Genomic DNA, 17,064 nt, shown 5'->3' on the forward strand with positions numbered 1-17,064 from the left:
CTCACCCTGTACCTCAGCAAAACAGGGAAGGAAACCTTTTCCTCATCTTTTTCACAGTTTTCCATAAAGTATGTTCTTCCCCTCTTAATAGTCATAGCAACAGATTTGTCAGAGACTAGGATCTGTGAAGAATTAGCCTTTTCCTCTGATCAGTTACCTTATAAAAATTAGTTTTAGTACTTAGTTTTCAACTTCACCTAAACTTAGTTTTTAACTTTACCTAATTTTGTCCCAAATCAGAATTAGATATGGATAGCTACAAAATTAGGACTAGGGAACATTAAGGTGAAGGCAGTAGCAGACAGGCTACCAAAAAAACCCCACCCAAACAACAAAAGCAACCACCAATATTAGTATTCTCTTAGAAGCATTTGTTCACCTTGATTCTGATGGTGTCCAAGCGGTCAGTAATCTTCTTCAATTGAGGGTTGCATTCACCGATCTGTTCAGACCAGACAAAAAAGAAATATTTGAGCTCCAGGGAAAAATAACAAAATTAAATAATAAAATAGCAAATGCAGAATGAAAACGTTTCAAAGAACTTAAATGACTGTGAGATCTGATGGATTTTGTGAGTACAAGTCTGTGACTAGCTGGTCCTTAGAAACAGTACTGGTCGTAAAGAAGATCCGCTCTTTCACTTTTTTTTATTATTTATTATTTATAGACAGTATTTATTCTGGCTACTCATACTAATTATTTCAGCTACAAAAAACCCACAAACTTTATACTGCAGGAGAAAAAAACCAATTCATTTTTAATGTTTTATATGCAATATATTAAAAGTGGCAGGCTTACATCTGAAATTTGAATTGTTAAAATAGCGAAAACATTGTTTTTACGTATCTCAAGCAGAATTTATGTGCTAAGAAATCCTGCAAAACTGTCCTTGAATCACTGTAATATAAACTGGAAAGACAGAATTACTGAAACAGTTCTTTGCAACTGCTGCATACAACAACTCCCTGACTATGCCATGGCCAGCAGCATCCTTTGTCATGGATTGTGTGAATTTTCCAACTGCTTCTTCATACAGAAGTCAGTTCAGATGTTGCAAGAGTTTAACTTCATTTTACAACAGGTACAGAAGGCAAAGAGGTATATGACAATTATGAGGAAATTCTCCAGCTTCTGGGTTTTGGGGCTTTCTTATTATTGTTTTTCAGAAGAAACTACAGCACAGAAACAAACCATTAGAGAAGCATTTGAATCAAATCAGATTGCTCTCCTAAAGAAACCTGTTAGTCAAGATCCATTAAGTGCCTGCTGAATTAAAGTTCCACTAGGCAAACTGAAGAGTCTCACTGCCTTGAAAATCTATTAATCTGATATTTTTTCAACTTCAAGAAAGCACAATTTTTCATATTGGCAGGGAAACAGTGTGAAGGAAACAGTATAATTTAATGCCGATATAAAACAAGTATGCCTTTAGCAATAATTATACCAATTATCACTGATGACACCAAGCTGAGTGGCTCGGTTGATACGCTGGAGGGAAGGAATGCCATCCAGAGGGATCTTGACATGCTTGTAAGGTGGGCTGATGCTAACCTTATGAAGTTTAACCATGACAAGTGCAAGGTGCTACACCTGGGTCGGAGCAATCCCAGGCACAGCTACAGGTTGGGCAGAGAAGAGATTCAGAGCAGCCCTGCAGAGAAGGACTTGGGGGTGTTGGTCAATGAGAAAATGAACATGAGCTGGCAGTGTGCACTCGCAGCCCAGAAAGCCAACTGTATCCTGGGCTGCATCAAAAGGAGCGTGACCAGCAGGTTGAAGTAGGTGATCCTGCCCCTCTACTCCGCTCTCATGAGACCTCACTTGGAGTATTGTGTGCAGTTCTGGTGTCCTCCACATAAAAAGGACATGGAACTATTGGAACAAGTCCAGAGGAGGGCCACGAGGATGATCAGGGGACTGGAGCACCTCCCGTAGAAGATAGGCTGAGAAAGTTGGGGCTGTTCAGCCTGGAGAAGAGAAGGCTGCATGGAGACATCATAGCAGCCTTCCAGTATCTGAAGGCGGGACATAGGGATGCTGGGGATGGACTCTTCATCAGGGACTGTAGTGACAGGACAAGGAGTAATGGATTCAATCTTAAACAGGGGAAGTTTAGACTGGATATAAGGAAGAAGTTCTTTACTGTTAGGGTGGTGAGGCACGGGAATGGGTTGCCCAGGGAGGTTGTGAATGCTCCATCCCTGGTGGTGTTCAAGGTCAGGTTGGACAGAGCCTTGGGTGACATGGTTTAGTGTGAGGTGTCCCTTCCCATGGCAGGGGGGCTGGAACTTGGTGATCTTAAGGTCCTTTCCAACCCTAACTATTCTATGATTCTATGATTCTATTATCCCTTTGGGTTTATTATGCAGATTTACTAGGAGGGCTCAGGCATTCTTTTTTTTACCTTCAGAAATACTGCCATGACTGCTAATCCATCTGACTGACGAGCTGCCTCAACAAAACTGGAATACTTCTCTGAGTTCCAATGGACCACATGAAGCTGAAAAGCAAGAGACACAGACAGCATCAACTCCTGCTGAACTCAAATAATCACAAATTAATACAGCAACTTTTCTGGTTTTGATACTTTACTTTCTGCTTTTGTGTTCAGAGCCGCTTGGTTTTCTAAATGCAAATATTTCATGAACTTGGTAAATATGTAGTTTACACAAATGGCGAAAGCATTTCAGTGGCTGGGATTATTCAAAATTTAGCAGCAATCAGAATGCCGCAGTGCCTGGCAAGCTGCTGTTGGGTCCCCAGATTTTGAAGATGTCCCATGGTTATATAACTAAAGCTTTTAAATCTGTTTTTAGCATAGATGATTTTAAAAAGTAATTTATAATCATGAGGAAGTCTTTATTATTTTGCTCCTCTTTTTCTTTTAATCAAGCTTTCAGTAACATTAATCAGCCACATAAATAGCTAGAAAACAGCCAGAGGAACACACATTAAACATGCACCGACCCCTTTTCCCATGTTTAGTTTAAGCTGAACACTGAAATTTACTTTTTGATACCTCCCAAATGTCATCTATGATTATCAGTAGTTCGGCACTTACAAGAAGCTTTGTTATCTCAGGTTTGAACATTTGCATTTCCAACATGCATTATTTTGGAACTGCCCAGTGGTAGTTGCTTAAGTAGCTTAAAGACACCACCAGCCAGGTGGGGAGAGGAAAAGCCTGTGATGTCTATCCCTGTACCATCTCAGCCCCTTCTATTAAGCCAGGTTTCCTAAATCCTGGCCATGCTCCACAGCAGGAGCTCCTGGTTTCCGGGAAGCGCCCAGATGTTCGAACCTTGGGAAACGGTCCAACTGCCAAACTGGAGAGAGCACAAAACACTCACACAGTAGTTACGACTAAGTACTTCACAAACATTAAAGTCTCACAGATCCTCAGTGAATTAGTAAATCTTATTACCCATAGTTTTCAGATAAAGAAAGAGAGGCTCAGAAGTAGAACATGGCATTGGTTTTCCCAGACTTTAAACTCTACTTCTTAGGAGTGCTGAAAAGCAACTCCACTGAGTGACCTAAGCTGGGATGAACCCTTGGAAAAAAAAAAAAAAAAAAAAAAAAAGGCTTCCTTTTGGGATACAGCATCTCAAGACCTCTAAAGTAAGAGCAGTTTAGGAAAGCTGGAACTTACTTTAAAGGTTTTCTATGGGAAGCAATATAGCTGCATGGTTGAAATAGGGATCTAGGAGTGTGAAGATTTTTACTCTAATCTCAGCCCTTGCCTAACCTCTACAAGTTTAAATTTTCTGTATCTGTAAAATGGAGCTCTTAAAAGGTATTATGTTTGTTAAGCACTTGGGCTCTAAAGTGCTGAAACATTACTTCCAGCAAATAAGGAATCCCACTGAAACCAGTAGTAATATATATATGCTTATGATGAAATACACATTGGCTCCCAGCTTCAGAGATCCTTGAAGGAATGTTGCTAAGAATATTATAAATTAAACCAGGAAGAGAACACAGTTCACTAAACCATTCTCAGGTGCATTAGTATCCTGGAATTCATAGTGCCTGCACCACTCACTAGTATAAGTTCACAGAAGCTACATTAAACAACATTTAAATAATTACACTTTTGCATACACAAAAAGAAAACAGATACTCTCAGTCGGAATTTACTTTTATTGTGGATTTAAAGAAAAAAAACCCAAACCCAACAAATAACAAAAAGAAAACTCCCAGAACTGAATAAAGCCCAGCCCCACTCTCTCATAGCTTTGCAAAAAGTCCCCCAAACCAACTCCCCTGAAAACCAACACCCCCCATATAAACAGAGCTGTGAAACACTTTTGGGTACAGCTCCATTCTTATGGCTCGCAACTTCTTTTTAAGGAATATATCCCGTCTTACCACCGCTCTGTCATTGCAGCTTGTGAAGAGACCTTGATCAGACCATACGCTGTCACAAAGAATGAAGCCATGGATCCCTTCTGCTTCCCGGTAGGCTTAGGGGACTGAACTTTGCAGTCTTCTTTACCTGTACATTAATTCTTCCTTTGACAGGGTCAATGGTTTTCCTTGAAATCTTGCACAACATTCTTAAGAAGGTGAGCACTGAAACCATCTTCACGTCTCCTTCTGAGATGTTTTCTTTTTATGTGAACAGTGCTCAGAAGCCTTGATCTTAATTCTGGATTTCTTATCCCAAAGCCAAAGTGACATCTAGAAAGCTTCTTGTGGAGGATTACCCAACCAACAGGTAACAGAAAGGTTTTTAGACTGGCTAGAAATTCATATATTTTCTCCTTCCATTTGGTTTCTTAGATGGGAAACATATATATTTTCTCAGCTAGAAATTTGGTTTTGGTATTTAATGGTTTTAAAGCACCTTTATTAATTCTTTATATTCCATCTCACCTGGTTCCTGTGGAAAACATAAGTCTTTAAATACTGCAAATGTCACTTTTCCCCATTAGAAATTGATTTTTTTTCTGACCACTGTCTCTTATAGCATTTCCAGTAAAATCTGATCACACCACTGTGCATACATTTCATTTTTTTCTTCTTTAGTATTATGTCATTTATTTTTCTATTAACATTTTTTTTTACACTTTTTACTTCTTTTTAACCCCAGAAAGCTCTTCCACTGTGTTAAAGATCTCAGTCTGATCGAAAACACTCCATGTTACTTCCATTTGCAAAGAGGAATGGGATACAGAATACTCTCTACTGTATTCTACTCAAGGGCACCAAAAGAGACAGAGCAGGAGCAAACTCTCCGTGCCACTTCTCCCTGTGACACACTGCCTCCACTGAAATGCAGTACCTTCACAGGCAGCACCCCACAGATATTAATGTGTGGTTCTCAAAGTCATAGCCATGACATTGCTATATGCATCATAAAATGCAACACTCCTAAGTCTTGCATAAACTTTACATGGCACAGACCCCAAATCAAATAATTCTGTGGTTAGTAATGGAAGCTGACTTTGAAAAGATTCTTCAAGGAAGACACAGTGAAAGACAAAGTTTAAAATAACTCTTGAACATTAAATCTTGCTTTTATCAAGCTCTCGTCTTCTGTACTCCTTTTTTAATCCTCTCCAAAGCTTTCAAATCGGTTCTCCCTTGAGAAAGGACCAAACATGCAACGCTTCAGGAAGACCACTTGTCTTTCAATAAAATGGGGGGAGAATGAAAAGCAGGAAGAGGAGGGGCAACATTATTTTTACAATGGAAAACTAGTCACTAGCTTAGAGGTACAGACGATGCCATTTAAAGCCTTACCTCTGCCGCGTACTTCATCCCATCCACTGTGTGCTCAGAGCCGGCTTCATCATTGGATCCCCAGTGGAAGTGAATCTGGCGCAGCCTGTAGGTCCCGCTGAGTGGTCCCCCAGTCAGCACTGGAAACCCAAGCAGATGAAGAGGCTTCATTGCAGGAATGGAAGCTGCTACCCACATCCTCTAACCTGACAGAGACTTCAGTCTTCTGACAACTCCCTAGTCCTTCTCGATGGCTTCCCATTTCTTTGAAGTACTACAGAAACCCTCATTTGTCAGGGATATGACTTTCAAAAGTGCACTTATGTGTAGAATATTAGTGAGTTATTGCCCACTAAAGGCAATATCGTTGTCACCAGGTTTAGCTTGCTTATCCAGGGTTGGATATTTCTCTGAAGATGGGAAAATATGTCTATTTTATGAGTGGTTTCCTCTCTTGAAAGTACTTAAAAGAATTACTAAGAAATTAAGCTTAAAATATAGGTTTTATGTATAAAGGGGAGGATCAGAAAAATACAATGTGAACATAATTTCTTCTCCTCTTTGAAATTTTGGAGGAAAGCAAAAAATTTTCAAGGCTTTTTCTTTCATTTGCAAATAGATCTAGTTATGTCGGATTTAAGTCTTAGAGAAAGGATCATTAGTAGCACACATAAAATGAAGCCTACACTACATATGCATTGTAGCATTGTACAACTTCAATATTACAGATGTTTAATTAGCCATGGCTGGAAGGAATGGCCTATGAGTAGCAGCTAAGGACTTTGGGCTTGCCTAGTTTCAAGAAAAGGAGGCTGAAGAGCAACCTCCCTGAGGAGTAGAAGTGGAGAGGGATATGCTGATCTCTTCTCCCTGACATCCAGTGATGGGACACATGGGAATGGTTCAAAGCTGTGCCAGAGGAGATTTAGATGGGGCATTAGGCAGCATTTCTTTACTAAGAGGGTGGTCAAACCCTAGAACAGGCCTATAGAGGTGGTTGATGTCCCAAGCCTGTCAATGTTTAAGAGGCATTTGGACAATGCCCTTAACAACAAGCTTTAACATGGTCAGCCCTGTATTGGTCAGGCAGTTGGACTAGATGACTGTTGTAGGTCCCTTCCAACTGAAATATTAATTCTATTCTGTTCTGTTCTACCTAATAGGCATATGGGTGGGCTTTTTGTTGTTTTGCTTTTGGAAGTATTTGTCTTTTGCTAATCACAGTTGGAACCAAACCATCTCTGCACAGAGACTTGAATGTGAATCGCATTCTGAAAGATTCCTTATTCACTGCAAATCAAAGCACCCCACTCTCCTGGCTCCACATTTCCTCTGAGGGTTTGGGAATTATTCTGGATGGGCTTACTGGCTCATTATAGAGACCTTAAGGGAAAAGGAGGGGAGCTTTAACCAGATAGATTTTAAATTAAGAGCAATGGGAAGGACAACAGTAAGTTTTCCTCTCTTCTAAAAGCCTAATCTTTGTTGCCTCTCTGCTAACACAAGTAGCCTGGCTAATTAAAAGGAACTGGAACTGTTTATCTGTGAAGAAAAGTATTTGACCTCCTTAAAACTTCAACTCAGAACCATGCTTTTACAGAGCCTATAAACCCAGTGAACAAAGGGGATGGGGAAGTGGCACTCCTAAAACAAATTCCTTCTTTCTAGGACTGAAAACTTGGAGACAAATGATCCTAGAAATGTGTAAAGATTGGTGTTCTAATTGGTTGAGGGAAAACAATTACATAGTAATTCATCAGCATTCAACGAAATACTGCTGAAAAAGGTGGAAAACGGCCTGATGATGTATTTGTGCGACATCACTGTCAATGGTCCATTACATGGTCCATTACAATGTCCATTACAACAGGAATTAAGGAAGAGGTTAGTCAGAAGCTATTTAAGGCAAATATCTATATCTCAAAGTTTGAAAAGGGCTGGAAGAAGAGGTCTTTGAAATATCAATAGATCAATTTCAGAGAGTGTGGTATCAAAGAGGATAAAAAAAAATTATGCAAACAGTTACAGACTTGACAGCCCAGTTTCAATGCTGGCCAAGGTGAAGAAATAGTTCATATGGAACCCAGTTAATGATGCGTTAAAAGATGCTAATGCATTTAACATGAAAAATTTTACCAATTAATTTGATTTCTTTTTTTTTGTCATTAAACCAACATATGTCAGGAGTTCTTACTTCACAGGGGTGCCCCAGAGGCCAAATTTTGGCCCTAGAAAATTCAGTATTTTTTGATCAATGACCTGAAAGAAAACAAAAACATTACTGATAAAGTTTGTCAGTGACAAATATTAGGGAAAATAGTGAATAACTCAGTTTATGAATACAGAAGAATTTGAATTCTTTGATAAGTAAAGCATGACAATGGCCAAAAGGTAAAGGCATTTATGTGGACTGAACAATCTAGTCCATACACAGAAGACAGACAGGAGACTGGGGATTACATCTACTAATTATCTGATCAACATCTGTCAGTGCTTTGCCATGACACCAACTACATCCACAGAGGTAAGGCCTCAGGAAACCAGTAAGAAGAGGATCACATTACCAGTGCTTTGATACCAGTGTAAGCCTAGAGAAATACTGTGTTAAGGCCCTGACACTTCAAAGATGGAGTTAGAAGGTGGAAGAGGTTCTTGGTGTATTCATATTCATATTTGTTACTTTTTATTAAAAAAACAAACAAACAAAACCAACAAAAGAAAAGTAGCTTAAAGGCTGAGTTGGTCCAACTTACACTAAAATGAAGTGTGATTTCCATTGCTTTACTTGTGAGGGTAATTAACAATTAGAACAACTTACCAAAGGCTGTGGTAGGTTCTTCATCGCTGGCAATTTTGAAATCAAGATTGTATGTTTTTCTAAGAGATGTGCTTTAGTTCACCCATGCCTACTAGGCTTGAAGCAGAGATTAATTCTGGGAAGTACCGTGGCATCTGACACACACGAGGTCAGACCAGATCACTGATGGTCAGCTGATGGCTTTCAGGCAACATCCAATGTTGCTTGTATCAACAGGAAATTCAAGAATTAACCTTAGACTGTCCATGAAAGCAAAGTATGATGGTGTCTCAATCTAGGTCTCTCCCTGTTGCCACTACAAGCTAATAGGTCCTCAGACTAATGGACAGGGTGATCACAAATTAGTCCTCTTCTGGCATCGACCCTTGTGAAAGCATCGCATGGGCTTGGGTCCTCAGCTAAGCCTCACACAACCACAAGAGGATTTTATTGCTTAAAGAATCTGCACTCCTACAGTTTCAAGGGGAGGTGCTAGCTTGCCTACCATTCAAGAGAAGGCATTAAAGATGAAGGCACTAACTGGTTTCAAAGACTATGTTAAATCACAGAACTTCTAAATAAGAATTGTTGCTTGCAGAAAGGGAAGCTACATACTCCTAGAAAAGACTGGCCCAATAAAACTTTCCAGAGAAGAAAGGGGCCACTTGGAATATATTTCATTTGTTCTGTATTAGCTCTTTCCTGACACAAAAAGTCGAGGTATGGATTGTAAAAATGAAAAAAAATATATAACCAAACTTGCAGCTAAAGTCAGATAAGAGACATGAGCGATTCGGTTGGAATGAACCTGTAATGAGACACAAAGGATTCATCTGCAGTGAGCGAGAGCAGCATTTGAAAAATTGCACACAACACTGTTCACACAGGGGGCTGGCACTATCTAGTTGGTTGGGGTGGATAAAACCAGCCCTGTGAAAAGGGAATCCTAGCACTTTCTGAGAAACACAACCTCAAACTCATGTCCAAATATGTTCCTACATTGCATCATGCTGAAAGCCAGGGAAAAAAAGGGAAACTCTCATCTGGAGAAGCAATGCTTTACTGTTAATGAGGAGTTTATATTCAGCTGTGAGACATGCCCAGGCTGTATGTACTCTATTCAGGAGACAGTGGAAGAAAACACAGTGCAACAGGAAAGGAACTAACCTGATTTGTTGACGCTGTCATCAAACTCGACACTGGTGGAGTGCCCATTGTTAAGGATGATTTTAGCAGAAGCCGGATCGTAATTGGGATTTAGAGACCGAAGAGAGGGATCATACTTGGTTTCCTCAGTTTTGATGTCGATGGGCGACTGGCGGTCTCCATTGGCAACAGGAAAAACCTCCTTCCAGTGGGCAGGCCCTGCAACACATTGGAGAAGTCTAAATTGATGGCAGTGCCCTTCTTTATATGAAAGAATACTCAGTTTGGATTGTTCTTGTTTGCATCTCTTACATGCAAAAAGGGCACATCAGAAAAACACGGATCAAAATATTCAGCTATTTTTGCTGCACCATACAGCAGCAGCAGCTCTCAGGACCCCTTTATCTACCTTACATGGTGTATCTAACTACATTTGACCTTTGAACAAGGCCAGATGCAGTAGGTAGATACTTAATTATTCACAATTAAGACTCAGCTATGCACAAGACATATCCAACAAATGCTCACTCAAATCAAGCATCCTGTATCCAACAGGCACTGTGCCCCAATAAATTTCTGACATGCCATTTTTGCCTAGTATCATGGCTCATGATGTCTTTAAGGATTTACCTCTTACCTATCCAAAATCTCTGCATTAAGATTTTTTTTAATACGTTAACCATTGGATGCAAAAGACCTGAGAACACATCTTCCACTGACTATGCAGACTGGGATGGGGAGATGTTGATAAAGATAAAAAGGCCAAGTGGTGCATGGCATCCTGAAGCCTGATAGCCATGCCTGTACCGTAAGCATTGCTGCACAGTCACCTGCTCCCAACCCGTTAGCTCTGAGTTACCTGTCCTCCCTCCATGCAAGCTAAGTCACAAGTCAGCTGAAAAGCTTTCTCTCTGTAAATAAGCAACATGTATATAAGAAAAATGGCAAATGTCATTCTAAAACAGTAACAAAAGCTTCATTGATGAGATGCATGAGGTGTCTGTTCTTATCTACAAAACATTAGAGAGTTCTCAATAAAAATATATGTGCCATTGTTGAATCATTTTTGAATAATAAACAGTGCAGAAAGGGGCCATAGAAGAAAAATAGGAACAATATGTTGCTTGGGAAACATATTCTATAAACTAAAGACAGCAAACAAGGAAAGAGGGTAAGGGAAAAGTGGAAAGTCTGCAGGGCTGATGATCTTTCAGTATTTTAAAGAGCATAGCACTTGTTTTTCCTCCAGGCTTGTCATGGGTAAGAAACATAATAAATCAACTAAGACTGGATATAATAAACACTTAATTATGAGCATCAGAAGCTGATCTTTTAAAACCTGCACCACTGGGAATCCTCATAACTCCCTACACTGAAGGTAACTGATCTCTGGCTTGGGTCTTTCTGGATGGCTCAGTGCTTAAATAAACACGATTAAAAAAAAGGGATTAAAATGTGTCACACTGTGATTAATATCCTAACATCAAAAGTTGATAGATAGCTTTCTCTCCTTGACTTCAATAGAGGATAACATAGCTCAGAAATTCACAGGTGCTAAAATAACACAAGCACGCCGGCAGTAAATCATGGAGGGAAGTGCCCCACGGCAGCAGCCACCTGGGCAGAGACTGATTCTCCTCCGAGCAGCACTGAAAAATGGAAAAAAGACGGAGAAGCTTGTAAAGACCAGCCTAAGACTTAAACCTCAGGTAGAACAAAGGCAAGGGTCTTCTGTCATTACTTTTTTAAAAAGTCCTTTTGTTAATGCCTTCATTAACTAAAATCATGAAGAAAGCTGCTTCTAAGGCAGAATCATAGAATAGTTAGGGTTGGAAAGGAACTTAAGATCATTTAGTTCCAGCCCCCCTGCCATGGGAAGGGACACCCCACACTAAACCATGCCACCCAAGGCCTCATCCAACCTGGCCTTGAACACTGCCAAGGATGGAGCATTCACAACCTCCCTGGGCAACCCATTCCAGTGCCTCACCACCCTCTCAGTAAAGAATTTCTTCCTTAGATCCAATCTAAACTTCCCCTGTTTAAGTTTGAACCCGTTACCCCTTGTCCTGTCACTACAGTCCCTGATGAAGAGTCCCTCCCCAGCATCCTTGTAGGCCCCCTTCAGATACTGGAAGGCTGCTATGAGGTCTCCATGCAGCCTTCTCTTCTCCAGGTTGAACAGCCCCAACTTTCTCAGCCTATCTTCATACGGGAGGTGCTCCAGTCCCCTGATCATCCTCATGGCCCTCCTCTGGACTTGTTCCAACAGTTCCGTGTCCTTTTTATGTTGAGGACACCAGAACTGCACACAATACTCCAAGTGAGGTCTCATGAGAGCGGAGTAGAGGGGCAGGATCACCTCCTTGGACCTGCTGGTCACGCTTCTTTTGATGCAGCCCAGGATACAGTTGGCTTTCTGGGCTGCAAGCGCACACTGCCAGCTCATGTTCATTTTCTTATCGACCAACACCCCCAAGTCCTTCTCCACAGGGCTGCTCTGAATCTCTTCTCTGCCCAACCTGTAGCTGTGCCTGGGATTGCTCCGACCCAGGTGTAGGACCTTGCACTTGTCATGGTTAAACTTCATAAGGTTGGCATCAGCCCACCTCACAAGCGTGTCGAGGTCCCTCTGGATGGCATCCCTTCCCTCTGGCGTATCAACCGAACCACACAGCTTGGTGTCATCGGCAAACTTGCTGAGGGCGCACTCAATCCCACTGTCCATGTCACCGACAAAAATGTCGAACAAGACAGGTCCCAACACCGATCCCTGAGGGACACCACTCGTTACCAGTCTCCAGCCGGACATCGAGCCATTGACGACAACTCTTTGTGTGTGGCCATCCGGCCAGTTCTTTATCCACCGAGTGGTCCACCCATCAAATTGATGTCTCTCCAATTTAGAGACAAGGATGTCATGTGGGACAGTGTCGAACGCTTTGCCCAAATCCAGGTAGATGAATATATAAATCCTACTGGTTTGAAGCTATATATATATATGTAATATAAAGCTATTTAAACTTAATTCTTGTCACTTCACAATGGTCATCAAAGCTGTTCAATATTTTAATTATGTACAGTTTAGCATATGATATAATTTTAATTGTGTTTAGGTCCTACTACCCTGTAGTTAGAGATGGAATGCACAATTTTATTTACAATCAGCACCACTCCATCATTTATACCTAACTACTGTGATCTGAGATGTTTAGAAAAACCTTATTGCTACTTAATTTTAATGTTTCAGGTTTTCCTTAACTGAGGAAAGGCAAAATATATTTATGTGCTTAAGTACTTGGTCCTATTGCTCCACCCCAGAAATAACTAGTTATTGTACATTAAATAATATGAATGATTTGCATGCACAAATAATATGAATGTGCCAAAAAGAGGACCCAGGGCTGTGATTCTGTCATTAACTAGTTATTTGACAATAAACTTCTACAAAGTTCTAAAAAAGTTCTAAAAATACATTGTACCTGCTTTTTCACTTGTCCTTAGCTTGGATGACCAAAATCTTATTTTGCATATCACACAGTCAGGTTTAAGCCAATGGGGAATCCAGGGTGAAAATGTCTTCTGAGTTTGGATCTGAGTTACATTTCTCCATCTCAACATAAGGTACACTTTAATGTCCTAGATATGTACTTTAAGACATACCTAGGAAAGTACTCACCAATTCAGCTCCCTTAATTATTTAATTTACCAAAGGAATCTGCTTAAGAAATGTCGATTTTTTAATTCATGGAAAGTGATCTGTTGCTAGACATCACCTTGTAGCTCTTACCAATCAAAGCCATTGTGACCAACATTTAGGACAAAAAACCCCCGAACCATCTGCATTGAAGACTGCATGCCTTTATTTTGGACACAGAATTAACCAAATGCAATGAACACCCTGGTCACTTTTAGATCAGATGATCATATTTATGATTCCCACCAGCACTGCACACACTCAGTTAATGAAACAGATCTCATAATGAAGGCAGCTATGAACTTGTCAGGAAGTAGAACCCACTATAGCATTTAACAGCAGTGCTTTTTTATCCAGCTGGAGTTAAAGATGATGAGTTTCATCAAACGGATAGACTTACTAGAAACAAGTCTTATCAGAGACATTGCAGGATACGGTTCAGTTGAAGTGAGCCTCTATACTTGCATAATAGAGCACTTACAGGTGAAAAAGTGGAGTTTTTTTTGAATAGTTTGCTATTATATGCAGAAAGTTCATTAGTTTGGCATGGTCTGACCATGGCAGGATCACATCCTTGTTTATTCCTAAAGGGAATGCATTGCTCACACTATCATATACAAAATATTTAAACTTACAAAGTTAGGTTTGCAAGTAATTTAGTTGCATATTAGGTTACAATAGGATTAGCTGAAATAAAAACAATTGACAATTCACAATTGGTAATAATTAAGTGCTGTTTTAAAAGCAGACATCATGACCATGTAATTATTCTCAGGGAGAAAAAAGTAGTATAAGGAATTACAGTTGGCCTCAATGATTTTAAAGGTCTTTTCCAACATAAAAGGTTCTATGAATTCATATCCCTTTTTATTTATAAAGCATCTCAGTGATATAGTAGTAATTAGATACAGAGATATTTTGCAGTAAAACACGATATACGTATTTTGCATAGATACATTTTATTAAACAAATATTAAACTGAAGGCAATTGATTCTTGATTTGTCTTTTAACTATGCCAATTCTCCAGTTAACTAAAAGGACTGTTCCTGTGAAGGGGCGATAACATTCCCATTTTTACAGGAACCTTGGGCAGCAAAGAAAAGCATGCATGATGCCTCACGAAAGACATATTTCAAGACCTCAATATTAAGCCTCCATACAGAAGCACCATCAAAACTGTGACGTAAAGACAGTGGCAAGAAAGCAAAGGCCAAGGTTATACAGAAATATGTGCCCCAAAGAAGGGGAGAATATTTATACCGGGTTTATGTGGCAAGGTTTTGGTAGCGGAGGGGCTATAAGAAGGTGCCAGAAGCTTCCCCTATGCCCAACGCAGTAACACCAGACAGCTCCCAGTTTAGAGAGATATTAGAGAAAACTGGGAGTCAAGTTGAGCCCAGGAAGAAGGGAGGGGTGGGGAGAAGGTGTTCTAAGATTTGGTTTTATTTCTCATTACCCTACTCTGATTTGATAGGTAATATATTAAATTACTTTTTTCCCAAGTTGAGACTGTTTTGCCCATGATGGTAATTGGTGAGTGTCTCTCCCTGTCTCTATCTTGACCCACAAGCCTTTCATTATATTTCCTCTCCCCTGTTCAGCTGAGGAGGGGGAGTGACAGAGCAGCTTTGGTGGGTACCTGCTGTCCAGCCATCCTCAACCCACCACAACACTTCATTCTGTGCATAACAGTCAGTCCATATCCTTATACATAGATATACCATATATGCAAACATGTATATGTAATATTTGACACTTTATGCACATAATGATTTATGTTGCAGTTATTATTGCTAAGGGGCAAATGAGTTTTCCCCCAGTTTAAAAAAGGCAGCACTTTTATCACTGCAAATGCACAACTCAGAGTGAATGCAGATATCTTTCCAACTCTTCAGGAAGTCAACTTTAATATCTGACTGCACCACATATAATTAATTACACTTTGTTTCTGACTCATTAGTTGTAAAATGTAATCTTTGTTTCAGGGAAACTATTTTCAAGGCCATGCAGGGCAATAAAATTTTTCAAGAATCAGAGCAATGTCCTGCATCTGCTATTCAGCCAAACAAGAAACAAGCAAAAGCAATAAAATAAATGCATAAAAAAAGAAAAAGATGAGAAATAAAACTGAGCCTGGGGAAGAGCAGTTAAGTGTTGGCTATTCATGCCTCTCTCCTTTAGTCCCTTGTGAGAGGTGGTGGGAATGGGATGGACTGATGAGGAACTACCCACCCTGCAGCTGCTGGGGGCTCCAAAAAAGGGGAGAGAGAAAGCCAAACTCCACCCCAAATATGTTATCAACCAGTAAACAGGGTTTTATAGAACAAATGGGGCCTCCAGCAAGGTCCAGGGCTATCCTGACAGAAATTGTTGTGCCCTCCCCTTCCTAGAATTTGAGAATAGCAAAGAAGCAGGGGTAGGATAAGGGGAGGGAAAATGGGCTTCTTATCTGGACAGTGCAGATGAAGTTTACAGCACTCTTGGAAGACATGGAGAAACAAATTTGAAAAACAAGACCCATTTACGTCTTCAGGGGAGGGGTAGAAAACACTGCACAAAAGCAGATAACACACCTAATCATTGCAACATCGCTGTGATGCACCACCACCCAGTTTTTCAGGAAAAGTGCATCCATCCAGAAAAGATGGAACAAAAGGGCCAGGCAGGAAAGATAGTACAAACAGTATTCCAAAATCTTAAGTAATAATATACACAAAGCAGACTCCTATTGGCATTAGTATATGCAAATATATAGCTTTCTCCTCTTAGTACCATGGTGGTTTATTTGTCTGTGTATTATAACACACAGTGTAAGTTATTCATTTTATCAGAGCTGAGTCTCGAATTTACAAAAAGCACTTTCATTTCTACCTGCATGGCTTGTGAGCCGGTCTGCACATCAGAGCAGCGTTTGCATGACTTACAATGCAAAACAGAGCAAAGTCTTTAAGCCTGTTGATGAGCACATCTTGGGACTTCAAAGACCAGCAAGATTAAGGAAACCATGAAACAACTAAAATCCAAAAGCATCTCCTCTTAGGTGCGTAGTTATACATTCAAATGACCGATCCTAGTCCTTAGTGTTTCCCACCGTGTAACAGAAGCAGATGGTACCCTGAATCAGAGAGGCAATGCCGATAACACAGCAGCTCCCGCCAGTGTGACTGTCCAATAAATACTCAGTATGTACAGGAAACTGATAACTACGGGAGCAAACGAAATCCGTGCAGCGGATGAGGCAGAGCCAGCCCCCGACCCGACTCCCGTGGGAGACGCTGCACGCCCCGACGCCCCTCGCAACAGCCCGCCGTGCATCACTCCGAGACAAAATCCTGCCCGGTCTCACGCTTGGAAGTCCCGGCAGCGTTTCATTTCAGCTCACTCAGCGCTCTCACGGGCTCGGGAGGTGCCCTGGGGCGGCCCCACTGCCCGCTGCCGCACCGGCCGCCCCGACGGCACGGAGGAAGCACTGCGGCCACCCTCCGTCCCCCGCCGCCCCTCCGCTGCCTTACCGTTGTGCTCATCGTATCCCCAGTGCAACATGACTCTGCTCGCCGGCCGCTGCGGGCTGGGACGGGCCAGGACGGACTGCGACGGGAGGTGCGGCCGCCCCGCCACCGCCGCCCGCTTTGAAGGCGACGGGAGGCGACGCCCCGATGGGGAGCCGATAAGGAGCCTGCAGCGCTTCGCGCCCGC

The 17,064-nt window shown here is 41.1% G+C and overlaps 1 protein-coding gene across 14 annotated transcripts in view; it reads right to left on the reverse strand.

Moving 5' to 3' along the window:
• The window catches only part of LOC308218240 (carbonic anhydrase 13-like), a 55,457-nt gene extending 38,409 nt beyond the window's left edge, over positions 1-17,048 (reverse strand). For 13 of the 14 annotated variants that reach the window (XR_013956330.1, XR_013956331.1, XR_013956332.1 and 10 more), the window contains exons 1-5: positions 16,881-17,048; positions 9,692-9,889; positions 5,749-5,867; positions 2,405-2,500; positions 380-442 (exon numbers count right to left, since the gene is read on the reverse strand). Coding sequence is in view for 3 of the 14 variants with exons in the window: in XM_080639711.1 (XP_080495837.1) it covers positions 380-442; positions 2,405-2,500; positions 5,749-5,867; positions 9,692-9,889; positions 16,881-16,911 (507 nt within the window). In the remaining 11 variants the exon portion in view is untranslated. Of the gene's footprint in view, positions 1-379; positions 443-2,404; positions 2,501-5,748; positions 5,868-8,545; positions 8,572-9,283; positions 9,333-9,691; positions 9,890-16,880 lie in introns of all 14 variants that reach the window. The other variant, XM_080639712.1, reaches the window with a different exon arrangement.
• Positions 17,049-17,064: the final 16 nt, after the last annotated feature.

This window comes from Psittacula echo, assembly GCF_963264785.1.
Source record: "Psittacula echo genome assembly, contig: SUPER_2_unloc_1, whole genome shotgun sequence".
NCBI classification, from domain to species: domain Eukaryota; kingdom Metazoa; phylum Chordata; class Aves; order Psittaciformes; family Psittacidae; genus Psittacula; species Psittacula echo.